Here is a 14,034-nt window from a genome sequence, read left to right as displayed (position 1 = left end):
CACTGTCCTCAATCACTAAGTTGGTGCTCAAGCTGACTTAACTCAATTATCTACCTCATTTTTGCAATTACAATTATCAATTAGCATGCATTTTTGTTTAAAATATTGTTTTCCTTTTTCGTTCAGCTATTTTAATAAATTACCATTGATAATTGACAGGATGAATTATTTATAACAAGCTACAGATTTAATATTATGTAATATCTATTACATTGTAAAGAATGTCCTTAAAAGTTTGAGTTAATTGCTTGAATTTTTTACCCAAGGTAAATGACATTTGAATTTCAATTATGCCATAGTAACAATCCTAATTTTAAGGACCAATTAGAAATTCATTTGAAACTTCCAAACATAAAATCAACTAATCTAGTTTTCATCCTGTACTGTTTTCCGAGATAATCATTTTTAAATGACTGTTATTTAATTAGTCTAAAATTATTGAACTTTACATACACAAAAGTTCCATTATTAAATTAATGACCTTTATTATAATTTTTCGATTAGTAAACAAATGTTCATTTAAATATTGAGGCTGATTGGATTTACTTTTATCATTTTTTTATGATGCGTAAATATGCCATTTGAAATAACATTTTAATCTTTAAATGATATTTATGATGTTCAAATGGACCAAGTTTTCTATTTCACTCACATATTGATAGGTTTTAAGACTATTTTCATGTTCTTCTTTCACCTTTTAGTGAAAAGTTGCCTCGTAGGGATTTTTTTTAAATTTAACCAAGTGAGAGTTCTCAAAGAAAAAATGTACAACTTTGCTCCAAATCTTGACACAGCTCAAGGTCATAATTTCTCATATACTCGGGTTCTTTATATAGAAATAGTAGACTGAAATGTTATCTAAGAAAAAAAAAACAAATCAATTTCGAAGAAAACAAGTTGATGAGGTCAATGTTAATGGATAAAAAAATAATTACATTTGAAATTTAGAATATATAAAAAAAACTAATCGATTATCATGCTCTTGACCTTTGAACCAATTAATTATCATGAGGAAGCCAAGTTCAAGAGTTACCGTAATTGCTGAAGTAAAATGTGGCACAAATAGAGTGTAAAAAATACGCAAACAATTTAGAGTATTTGAGACTTTTTAATTTGTTGAGAACAAAAAAAAGCAAGTTGAGAATCGATTGATAGAGGATTTGCCGAAAAATCGACAGATGTCGCCGACCTTCTGTTGACGACGTTGGGAGTTGATGAGCGTCGAGACGAGGTTCTAAGCGTCGCCGTAGCAAACTGTGAGGCGCCTCGTAACCAACAGCTTTGAAGTGAGACAGTAATCTGTGAGTAAGGGTCGCAAGAGGGTGGAGGCAAGAAGGAGAGTCTGAGGGGTCGAGGGGATAGGGTGCAACGAACCTTCGACTCTCGACTCCGGTCTACGTGAGGCGGAGTTGAGTTCGAGTCATGGAGATACCCGACCCCGTAGACCCAGCCACCCTAGAGATTAAAACCCGTAGCATAGAACAGACTCTTCTCCCACTAGTGAAACAGGTAAGACTAAGACCGGCACAGCCGTCATTCCTTCTCCCTTAACTCCACCGGTCTTGATCACGTTGTTCAACTGGATTTGGCACGATTTAATCAATTCTCACGCACTATTTTTTGTATCCCTCTACACCATGCACATAACCTCAATGAGTGTGTCGCGGTCACAAACTGTAAGAATGTTATGCTATTTTAGATATTTAATGATGGAAAGTGAATGAAAAGTAAACAAATGATTTTCTCGACCATTTTTTGTTTGCAAAGTGGACAAAATATATATTTGACTTTGATAAATATTTGAAGATTAAAGTGAAAAGCAGTGAAGAGCGAGTCAGTGGTGAAGAAAATGCAGTGATCAGACAAGTAATCTCAGGTTCTATTTTTTTCCATTCATTTTCAAATACTACAATTATATTATTTTATCCATTTCTTTTTTATTCAATATAATTGGTTCTATATTCGATGTTATACTTTTGTGACGTACACACGACTTTCTAGATCAATTTTATCTCGATCCAATAATAGGTCTTAGGGTGCAAGACAGAGAGAGAGAGAGTTTACCAAGTGTTTGACAGCTCGGCGAGCATGCGCTTCCGCTCGCTTAATCTCGAAGTGTTTACTAGCGATAAAAGACATAGTTTTTTTTATCTTAAGACTAAGATCTTCATACTTATTTTTTTAATTTCGTATTATTGAAAAATAACACAATGTCGTGACAATTTATTTATGTTTCCGTTTGACACCTTATAACTTTTTTTTACACTTACATTGTATCTGAAATATTTTTCTGTTAACTTTATTTAATTTAATAAAAATATAAGAACATCCAAAGTCTTTTATAACACTTGTATAATAATTTTTTTCTTCTTAATTTAATAATAAATAATAATTTTCACGTGATAAATATTGTCACGTGTATTTTTTCACAATAATATAAAAAATGAAAAATAGTTTTTGCAAGTATTTTTAAAATAATTAATTATAATTTATTACCTCAAGTTGATATTAATGCAAGTATAGTTAATGAATTAATTGATTATTCCATAATTAGACAAGACTTTTGTTTTTTGATATTTATCGAGCGAGAGAAATTCATAATAATTACACATCAATCATTCATGCAGAATGACCCTGTAGATTATGTACTTTGACACGGGTAATTGCGGTTCTGAAACCATCAAAAGTTGATAACCCACTCTGTGGCTACGGTTCATGACGAAACTAGCGAGGTAGTAAACTGCAGATAGCTAGAAAATATATCTGTATTTGTTGAAACTCAGCGAGAAATCCACAGGTGAAGTCGTTAAGCGAAAAACAAGAAAGATTTTTTTTTTTTTTCATCTCTCCCCCTATATATTCACATAACACTGCAGACAATAATCAATTTTAATAGATATCGTAAAATCTAGATAATTTCAATATAATATCATTCCCTCAACGACAAAAAAGTTTGTACGTTATAGAAAAAAATTGGTTAGTTATCGTGTAAATGTTTTTTTCACCCAAGTTATGAGGATATTCACGAGGGTGAGAGAATGGGGGTTGATATTTTTATTAAAATAAACGACAAATTAATGGGAAATAAAGCAGACATAATCGGATGAATGAAAAGTTAAAAATAGAAAATAAGATGATGAAATGGAGATGAAAGGGGGAAATAAAATGGAGAGTAGTGTGAAAGAGTTAGAAGCAAATATTGACATTCAAAGACTGAAGCAGAGAGAACGGTCTAGTCTGGGTATTGATTGTCGTTGTGAGGATGCGCGGTGTGCCCCAGAGAGGTACTCTCTCTAGCAATGATTCCTAACTGCCTCCGGAGGTCGTCAAGCTGTCTCTGTCTTCCTTGCATGTCTACCCTTAGGATCGTCGCATTATTATAGAGTTCAACCTCGCTCCACCTCCAATCGAGGCTGCAGCGACGCCGCGCTTTTTGCCCCTCAGTCTTCCCTAGGCACTCGGCAAGCCAGTATCTATTATATTGAACCATTATCTTCACCACTGGACTTGGCTTCACTCACATTCATATATATAAAAACACACCACCCCAATGCGGATTTCGCCGAGATTAACAACATTGGCATCGGACAACACTAACTCGATAAATAAATATTTTTGTTAAGGATAAATATTTTCTATCTGTTGTGAGACAGCAAGCAAGACCAACACAAATTTAATATTCACATGGGCATTTTATTATAACGTGCATTTTCTTATCAGTAAGCTGCGTGACCGTTTATCGAAACTGTAGTCAGTGCAATCCAACCATCGTCTTGAAATCGAATTTCGTGACGTCTGCATTCAAGGCCCCATTGTAATAAACTTGGCTTGGTTGCTATACATTTAAGTGCATCTATAGAACAACATGAATGTGGCCAAGGATGGGTGAAGGAGAATAGACTTGTTTGTCTATAGATATCTGGCTCCAACTTGGTGCATTTAATACATCTTGAAGGAAATTTTGGAAAGGAAATAACAATAAATTATTATGGATCGTCTAAAAGGTATTCGCATGAAACCATTACCACATAATACATCAACTATTTGAATCAAATTTTCAACAAAATCATCAGTGAAATACAACCACGGAATTTATTAAGAGTACAATAGAAGTGAGATTAAGTGAATATAAATTTTAAAATAGAAATTTTGATTAATAGAGAAGATAAGATTCAAGAAAAAAAAGAAGGTTGGACACATTTTCTTTCAATTTTCTGCTCAAGAAAATAACATGAAAAACAACCTTGACTTTTTGATTAAGGCAAAAGATTATTTATCTATAAAGTATCTCGAGACAATATTCAAGGTCACTAGTGTAATCTAAAACAGCAAGACAAAAAATATCTTCCACTTTTTGTTGTAAAAATAAGAAAAACTTAGAAATATTTAAACAGATATTATATATCATTAAATGAAATATTTTTCTCATTGATTGTTATGATTCCAGAGAAAAAGAGAAACAGTAAATAAAAAGGAGTAAATAATTGTCACGTTGACAATATCAACAGTTGAGATATTAGAAATAAAAAATATATAAATTTCATAATAAAAATAAATTTAAAAAAACAATTAAAAAAAAAACGAAGCTAAAGTCTTAGATAGACATATTTCATATCATCAAACTTGCAATTTGCCTTTACATCGTTGTAGAAAAGAAAAAAGAATATCTTAGGAAATCATTGAATATCAAAAATTAATAATAAACTCACTGAAATAAGGGTAATAATTATTAGAAAAACAAATAATTATAATAATTTAACGAATATATAATAGCCTAGATATAGTTTGAAAAAAGGCAATAACATTATAATTAAAACCACCATTATTATTACAACAATAATAACTACAACAACAATATTATTACAATTATTATTAACATATTTCACTTGGAAAAAAATACTACGAAATATTTTTTCTGATTCATAATTTATTATTCACGCTTGCAGAGAAAAAAATAAATAATAAAAATATAAACACTAGTTAATTAATTGCGGTATTTCGCAGGCACTTATACAAATCAAATACGATTTATAAAATAATATTATAATTTATAAATAAACAAAATACGTAAGTACATCTACGGAAGCACATATCTAAAGTAGAGGATAAATGTTATATTAATTGAGAGTATATTTTACTGATAAAATAAAGGACGTGAGGTAATTGACAAGATAATTAGTGACGAAAACAATAAATATTATTATGAATAATAATCTTTAATAATAATAGTAATCAGTTAGTTAATATATAAAATAAAGTAAAGAGCAAAATCGACTGATTCGCATTTTATTTTTTGTCTGAGACTGATACAGAAATAATTTTTATTAAACAAAGATAAAGCTGAAAAAAGCCACCTGGACAACAGAAGACTATTGAAAGTTGTATCGAAGAATAAAAAAAAATCACATAAATATGATGTATGAAGGAGGATTGACTACTGACCATCAGGTATGGCTCTTTGTTCCTACGCGTTCAATAATGCATGTTGTCCATATATTTTTATCGAAACAAAGCTCTGTTGTCCTGCTGTTTACATATTAAACTCATCAATAATATTTATTAGAAAAGTCATCATTGTTCATACATTTTCGTATCTCCATTGATATATTTTTAGATCCATTGTTCAAACAATCAATGTAGACAAATAGTTGTTACTATTCAACAGTTTTTAAATATTTTTAATGCAATGGCTAAAATGCAAACAATATTAAATAAAGCTATTGTCGTCTTTAGGATGATTTGATGTCAGTGCTATGGCTCCTAGACTATTTATTGATTACATTGTAGACATGGCTGTTTAAATGTCTATCATGCAAAGTGATTAGAAACATCGGAAATACCAGCAATAAATACCAATATTATTATGTACATTCAGGAAGAAGACATGTAGGAATACATTAAGATTTATCACCACTAATAATACTCGACATTAAATTCTAACTTTAACACATATTCAACACAATAAAGCAGCAATACTCTATTTTTACAACACTATTTACTACGTTATTTGCAAGGCAATATTACACATTTGAGTACACCACTGAAGTTTCTAAAATGGCCGAGGAACTCGTTAAAGTTCCGGTTATGTATAACACAAAAAATTATGGTCATATTGAGAAGTACCACAAGAAGATTACTATTATTAACGAATAATTTATTTTGTCACAGATCTCCACACTCGTTTCGCACAGAGAGCGACCACTATGCTCCGAGAGAAATCTCCGAGCCATCGCGAGGGTGGGTCAAGCCGTAAATCTTGCTGTCGAGAGATTCGTAACAGTTGGAGAAACAATAGCAGATGACAATCCTGAAATCAAACAAACAATGTATGAAGCTTGCAAGGAAGCTAGAATTGCTGGTAAGTTTGAATACTATTCATGTTTATTTTATTTTGAATATATATACTGGCAAAAAGTAGAAAAAGATGGTTTGCAGTCAGACAAATGTTTCGTGAGAGAATACTAAATTTTAAATGTAGAGTAAAGAAAATAATTTTGTTTTCTGCATTAGCTGATAAAATATGTAACAAAATTGTACCATTTTGTATTATAAATATTAAGCATAGATTTTTTTTTGGAATTTCATGAATTCACAATTCAGACAAGTAATCGATTATTTATGAGATCAGTTTCAAAATTTACATCATATTGATTTATAAACCATAATGACTTTACTACGACTTCATTTCAAACGTAAAAAATAATTTAATAAAAAAAGTTTTCTTTAAGATTCTAATTTAGAAACGTTTACAAATATTAATCATACTAATGATGATTTTTAAAAAAGAAAACACGTTAAAAGCATCGTAGTAGGTCGAAATAAAATAACTTATATTTAGAGAAGTTGTACGTTTCCCGTCAAAAATCATATTTTACTCTTATTTGAAATATATCAAACTCCCCTTGGAGCAAAACAAGATTTACCGGAGATGAAATAAAACTTTACTACTTTGTATAAGTAGAAAATGATGTTATGAAAACGACGTAATACATTAATTTGCTATGAAGTAGAAAAAAGGCGGCTTAATATCGCCTTACAAAAGAAAAATATCTTACTTAAGAATTAAGCAGAATAAATGAGATTCTTTTTTTTATTTTTTCTTCTACCTTCATCTAATGAAATTAGGTAATTTACTAGCAATTTATTTACACAGGTGGTGCGATAGAAAAATTGTGCGAATGTGCAATGGAAGATAATTTAGCAGATAGAGGCTCAGTTGTAAGAGCAGCAAGATGTCTTTTGGGTTCAGTAACAAGAGTTTTACTTCTGGCTGACATTGTTGTCGTAAAACAACTGCTCCTGGCTAAAGACAAAGTGGCCCGTAGTCTAGGACGACTCGAGAGTGTTTCAAACTTTACAGAATTCGTTAAAGCATTCAGTCAGTTTGGCGCTGAAATGGTTGAGCTTGCTCATTTAACTGGAGATCGACAAGTAAGTATGCTAAAGATTCTCAACAAATATCAAATTCAAACACTAAACATTCCTCATCATTTCGTTTTTATTTTTTTTTTTATATTTATTTGAACAAATACTTTTTTTTTGACAGTTATTTTTTCACTTTTTCAACATTTCTTTTTAACTCTTAAATTTTTTTTCATACTCAATCAAAAGCGAATATAAAAGAAATGTTTGAATAAAATGGCGAAATAATACAAAAGAAAATAAAACAAGATTTTAATTGAAGCACGATTTTGTTTAGAATGATTTAAAAGATGAAAGACGAAGAGCACAAATGGCTGCAGCAAGGCAAGTTCTCGAGCGAAGTACTATGATGCTTTTGACATCCAGCAAAGCTTGTCTGCGACACCCTGAGTGTCCGTCAGCCAAAGAAAACCGAGATACTGTATTTTGCCAAATGAGAAGGGCTATGGACTTGATTCATTATGTCGTTAAGGACGGTGTACTTGATTGCAGCGAATCTCAGTCTTATTCAAACTCTCAGGTTTGTTGTCTCAAGTATCTTACTCGTTTTACTATCCTATTTACATAACCACGAATGCAATTAAGACCAACGAAACCAGGACAAGCTCAAATATTCACTGCGATACTCTAAACTAATTTCTAACTTTCGTTACACGTCTAAGAGCTACTTTAATCTCTCGACTTATAAGGAATATTGCAGTCGAATGAATATTTGTTTCATCTTATATACGCTAAAAATGGTACTCTTCTTAACATTAACTTTCGTATCATTATTTAAATTGATTTTGTTTTAAACTTTTTATCCATTAAGTTTTTTAATTAAATTTTCTTACGAGATCTCGATAACAGAATTTGTTATATCTACAAATACGTTTTTATCCTTCTACTAATTCTATTTTCATTTTATTAACTTAATTCAATTGATATTTTTTACTTGTATAGTAGTTTTTATTCTTTAATGTATATAACAAACTTTTTCGATGTGAAAATGTGTATTTTTTACGCAACATTTACATTATAAGTTCTCATTTGAACACTGACAGTCGGACAGAATTATGCCTCTAGGGTATCTAATCTTAATTAAAATTTTTTTCAATTCGTTGACTCATTCAAAATTTTTAAATGAATTTTATTCTATTTCTAGCCAGATTTGCTTTATTAAAACTTTATTTTCTATGATTTAAAGGGGAAAAAATTTTTCATATGATTCAAACTTGTTGAAATTATTTATTTAAAATTTTTAATGAATTTCATTCTAGAGTCCACAGCAGCAAGATTGGGATAGCAGTACACTGTGTGCAGCTCTAAAAAATTTCGAAAGAATGGTCGAAACCACAAGAATGACGTTGATGTTGCCAGAATGTAGAGATTCTTTAACCTCAGCCTTGGACACTGTAGTAGAGAGGACACAAGACTTTACTGACAGTGCTTACACTAGCCACGAACACAGAGAAAATATCCTCCTTCTTTGTGATCGTGCTAAATTGGAACTTAATACGCTGCTAAGACTTGGAAATAGCATGGTAATCCCACAAGAACAAATTAACAACATTAATAAAAGAAAAAAAATAGAATAATGAATAAAAGAAATAGTCAAATAAAAACTTACAGGTCTGTGTAAAAATAGTCTTTTTATGGAAATAAATTACATTGTTTAAAGGCATTTTCGGTTTTTAAAATAGTAGTATAAATAAATTCATTTGTTTGAATAAATTCACATTTTGCTACAAATAAACACAAGATATCATAATTGCTATAAAATTGCATTTACTGCAAATTTTAAATATTTGTCACACACACAAGTATATGTACTATCGCAGCCGAAAACAACTTGACAATTAAATTTCACAAACCTCCGAATAAATACGTAAATCAACAATTTACGTATTCGTGAGTTCGAACAAGGATGTTCGATAAAAACAAAAACAAATTTTGGTATTTACTTTTCCAGACCTGGTTTATTCAATAAAACCACTAGTTAATTAATCACCATTGATAAAAACAATTTCAATATCCAGAATATTTTTACATTTAGCAAGCTCAAGAAGGTGGTCCAGGATCGCCAAATTCTGAAATGGATCAAGCAGTTTTAGGGGTATTAAAAGCTACACGAGATCTTAGGCAGCAATTAGCAACAACAACAATGGAACAAGCTGGAGATCTGGGCCAAGTGACCAAAGCGGGGCAAGAATTAGTTTCAACCATAAGAAATTTAGCACTTACAAGCGAAATAGATCGACTGCATGAAAGTAGTGATCGTTTCCATGAATATCTTGAGCACATCTTAGAGGTAATTGTCTAGTCAAATGAAAAAGTTGATTAGTTTTGTGTTGTAGTTGATGAATGATTTTCTCTTAAACTGTTGCCTTGACCAGGTTTGTAAGCTGCTCAGACATATTGCATTGTCCGAATCGCTGCAAGTGTCTGCAAAATTTACTGAGATTAACTTGAGAATATATGGGCCACAAGTAGTTACTGCTGCGCACACATTAGCTAGATATCCTACTAGCAAAATAGCTAAGGAAAATCTCGAAGTATTTGCGGATATGTGGCAGTGGCTTATGTCTGACGTGACAACAGTAGCTAAAGATGTACTGGAACTTTGTCAAAGTCGACCGGAAAAGCAAGTTTATATGTCACTACCAAGGCCTGGCGTAAGTATGAGTAGTAAAAATTTTTATGTTTTACGAGGTAGACTATAAAATCAGTCTGCTAACAGAAAAGCAAATATTTTATACTAAAACTATTTTTATTAGAAATTTTAAGGATGCAATTTCACCAAAGAACTCCTTGGAGAATTGATTTGAAAAATTTTATTAAAAAAAAAAATGAATGAAAAAAAGGGTATTTATTGTTAATAATTTGTTGTCAAGGAGTCAGAAAATAGATGGCATTTATGAAATATATAAAATTAAATTTTTTTGGTGAAATTTTTTATCTTAAGGTAATAAAAGCGAATTTTTATGACCTCATATTTTTCTCCAGAAACATGGAACCACAAGTAAACCTCTGAAACCGGTAAGATTAGACAGTGAAGAGCAAGCGAAAATAGCAAAAGCTGGGCTTGAGATGAAATTAATTACCTCAGAGATGGATGCGGAGACTGAGAAATGGCAAGAAAGTGGTTCAACTTTAGAGGAAAATAATGACATTGTGAAGAGAGCAAAAAATATGTCTTCCATGGCTTTTTCAATGTATCAATTTACACGAGGAGAAGGTGCACTAAAGACTACGCAAGATCTTTTTACTCAGGCTGAATATTTTGCAGAAGAGGCTAACAGATTGTACAAAGTTGTGAGGCAATTTAGTTATCAAGTACCAGGTGGTCCAAATAAAAAGGAACTTTTGGAAAATCTCGATCGTGTACCAACATATGTTCAACAGTTACAATTTACAGTAAAAAATCCAACAGTTGGGAAAGCAGCAACGTTTACTAAAGTCGACAATGTCATTCAAGAGACGAAAAACTTGATGAATGTCATTTCGAAAGTCGTAACAACGTGCTTTGAATGCGCCACAAAGGTGAGAAACTGGACGCTGTTGAATTAACGTGTCTTAAGGGGCGAGAGGAGGAGGCAGGATAATTTGAACAAAAAATATTTCAGTACAACCTGGATTTCCGTGGTCTGAGCGCCCGCGGTGCTGGCGGCTCACCATACCGAGGAGGAGACAATGCAGGAGATGGTGACGGCACTGGGGTTGGAGCTGATGGCAGCAAAACGGGTTCCGCCCCTGGCAGTGACCCGTCTGTCTGACAGTTTGGTATGGCCCGACGGGCCAAAGGGGATGCGCGGCGTACTCGAGTTTCCTTTTTACTTTTCTAAAAGGAAAAAGTCATCTCGACCACACTCACACACAACTTCCGTCTTCTCAGGTTCTTTTTTCTGCGCCGGAAATTTTTTAGTAAAAGTTTTGTCGCGATATTTTATCGTGAGCGAAGGCATTCTGGCATTTTTATCTTTTCATAAATATTTTTAAACAATTTTTTTTACCTCATGATCGAGTTGAAAGAGACTGTTTTTATTTCTATTAAAATGCCTCGACTTATTCTGTTTAAATTACGGTTGATAAAAAACTTGAAAGAAATAATAGAACAAAAGAAATAAATAAATATTATAAAAATAATGAAAAATAAATATTTGCTCATTCATTTTTAATTATTTTATTACTTTTATTTGTTAAAACTCGTAACAAAACTGTTTGTTAGCAAATATTATTGTATCAAAGTTACTTATAATTATTAATATTAATTTTTTTGGATACCATTTTGTTTAACAAGCTAATGAATTTTTATCGATTGTATTATAAATCTTGCCAAATGTCCTAAACTTATATCTTCCATTAACTTTTGTCATCGTACAGACGATAAAAAATTGCTAAAAAATATTCTCCGCAGATAATCATGCGGCATTTTCATAAAACCTCATTATCAAGAGACTTTTCCATATAACGATTAAAAAAAAAGAGGTCTTTATAATGGTAATGATAATAAATATTGCAATACGAGACTAATTGGTGGGTTTTTCAAGTATGTTTTTTAAGATTAAAGCATGGTTAGATTGACTAGCTAGATAATTATTCTTTTAAAATGGACGTGATAATCATTAAAACGAAATGATTGTCAACGGTCTCGAGAATCTTTTACGTAATTTGTATGAGGAGAACTGTTGAGTTAATTGAATTTAGAATTTTCAATGAATGCATGCAGTGATACGAAAGAATAATTGAATTAATTATTATTTACTAGATGAACGGACTCTTTCGTTAATGAATTCATTAAACTTAATTGAAATAAAATTAATTAATCCAGTGATATTGATAAATGTACGTAGAGACATTAGAATCTAATATCTGAAATCTTGAAAATTTGATGAATGGCGTGTTATTAACTTATTATTCAATTTTGTCAAAAGAGCAACGGTCGGTGTATCTGTGTTAATTTTTTGATCTAAATGTTTAGAGCAGAAACAACATTATATGACAAAATATGAAAAGGAAAAAAATTGGTGTAGAAATAATAATTTTTATGAAAAAAGTTGCTCAAAAATCTAGCATTTAGATATTTGCGTCTTTTTTCTAACGAAAACTATTGACGTTGAATGGTGATTGTTCTTAATTTATATTTACAAAATAAAATTGTAAATTAATAATAATAATAATAATTATGAATGAAAAATAGAATTGGGAAAAAAATTTACTTACTAAACAAAAAATAAGAAAAACAAAGAAACATAAACACAAATATTTACTGATAGTATTTGGTGTATCATTTAATCGTTGGCTTTCGATAATTGAATTTGTATAATTGATTAAATAATGGTGTTAATAACCAACTAATTGCTGAATATGGATGGCAATTCAAATATAGAATAGTTCAGATGGAAAACATACAAGCATTAAAATCATTTGCTGGAATTCAATTAATTATTATGGGATCATTTTTTTATAAATTTTTATGTCAATTACATTTTTAATATTCGAATGAGTATTTTTTCATTACTGGAAAATTTTTTATGTTTCCGGAAAGTAGAACTTTATCACAAACTTTTTTAATGAATAATAAAACGATAAAGCATCAAGTGCATTAATCGTAACAGGCTATGATTCATTTTTAAAATCTATTATAAAATTTATTGTCATAAAAAATTTATCAACAAATTAGCCGTCCATACATGGATTTAGTATTTGAAATAATTTCAATAATTTAAAGTGATATATGTTGACATAATTTAAAAAGGCAATCACCAATAAAATCCAAAAAAGATTGATTTACTGATAATAGTAAACTGATGTAATTTAACAAGTCGTCACGTAAAAAACGAGTCACGTAAAACGTTATACTCAAGATGGGGTGACGTCTTGACGGATACGTCACAAGCACTTGACCAAGATTTTTTAAAGAGACTTTCAAATATACAAAAAAAAAGTTCTTGGGTAAAATTTTTTGTCTTCTTAACTTAAAACAAATGAATACAAAGTATATATTAAAATAACTAGAGTTTTTACGAATAAAAATAGTGATGATAACAAAAAAATAAAAATTCACTGATTTTTTGACTGAATTTAAATGATCGTAGACAACACAATAATGGTATACATGAAACTGAAGTTAAGAAATTTACGAATTTTTGTGATCCGTGAAAGTAGTTATACCGGTAAAAACAATTGTTTAGACCAACATTATTAAAAATAAAAAAAAAAAACCAGAGCTTTTTTTCAATGACTTAATTATAAGAAATAAATAACGTGATGAAATTTAATTAAAATAATTAAATGAATAATTAACTAAAGTATTTGGATTTTCATGTTTAATATTGTTATAAATAAATATTGTTAGTGTACTATATTGTTTATTCCTGAAGTACAGGTGCGAAAGTAATAACATAAAATTAATTTATTAAATATATTCAACTATTTTTCAGTCCATTAGTTATTTATAGGAATCAATTAGTTGATTCAGTGATTAAATGAATTAATTAAAATTATTTATCACAATCTTTACGTACAAATAATAAATCTATACACTATAACCAGACTATAGAATTTGACAAATAAACCGGAGAGTTTAAAAGAAATTTTTTCTGTCTTTTAAATTCTCAATTATTCTTCTCT

At 30.3% G+C, this 14,034-nt stretch overlaps 1 protein-coding gene across 4 annotated transcripts; it reads left to right on the top strand.

The window, feature by feature from the left end:
• The first annotated feature begins 1,298 nt into the window (after positions 1-1,298).
• Positions 1,299-13,613, top strand: alpha-Catr (alpha-catenin related). Of its 4 annotated transcripts, none has more exons than XM_035078791.1 (10): positions 1,440-1,509; positions 1,700-1,876; positions 6,169-6,358; positions 7,154-7,431; positions 7,700-7,942; positions 8,682-8,945; positions 9,458-9,712; positions 9,798-10,076; positions 10,408-10,944; positions 11,028-13,613. In XM_035078791.1, exons 3-10 carry the CDS (start codon positions 6,325-6,327, stop codon positions 11,175-11,177), a joined length of 2,040 nt encoding a protein of 679 aa, XP_034934682.1. In that variant the 5' UTR covers positions 1,440-1,509; positions 1,700-1,876; positions 6,169-6,324; the 3' UTR covers positions 11,178-13,613. The 4 variants fall into 4 exon arrangements, with proteins under 4 accessions (XP_034934679.1, XP_034934682.1, XP_034934681.1 ...); XM_035078790.1 differs by lacking the exons at positions 1,440-1,509; positions 1,700-1,876 and adding exons at positions 4,939-5,448; positions 5,734-6,081; XM_035078788.1 differs by lacking the exon at positions 1,700-1,876 and having other exon boundaries at positions 1,299-1,509.
• The last annotated feature ends 421 nt before the right edge of the window (positions 13,614-14,034 follow it).

Source organism: Chelonus insularis, unplaced genomic scaffold (assembly GCF_013357705.1).
Source record: "Chelonus insularis isolate UGA/USDA-ARS -01 unplaced genomic scaffold, ASM1335770v1 contig_17_pilon, whole genome shotgun sequence".
NCBI classification, from domain to species: Eukaryota; Metazoa; Arthropoda; class Insecta; order Hymenoptera; family Braconidae; genus Chelonus; species Chelonus insularis.
The sequence above is the reverse complement of the archived record's forward strand: the minus strand, read 5'-3'. Positions and strand labels throughout refer to the sequence as shown.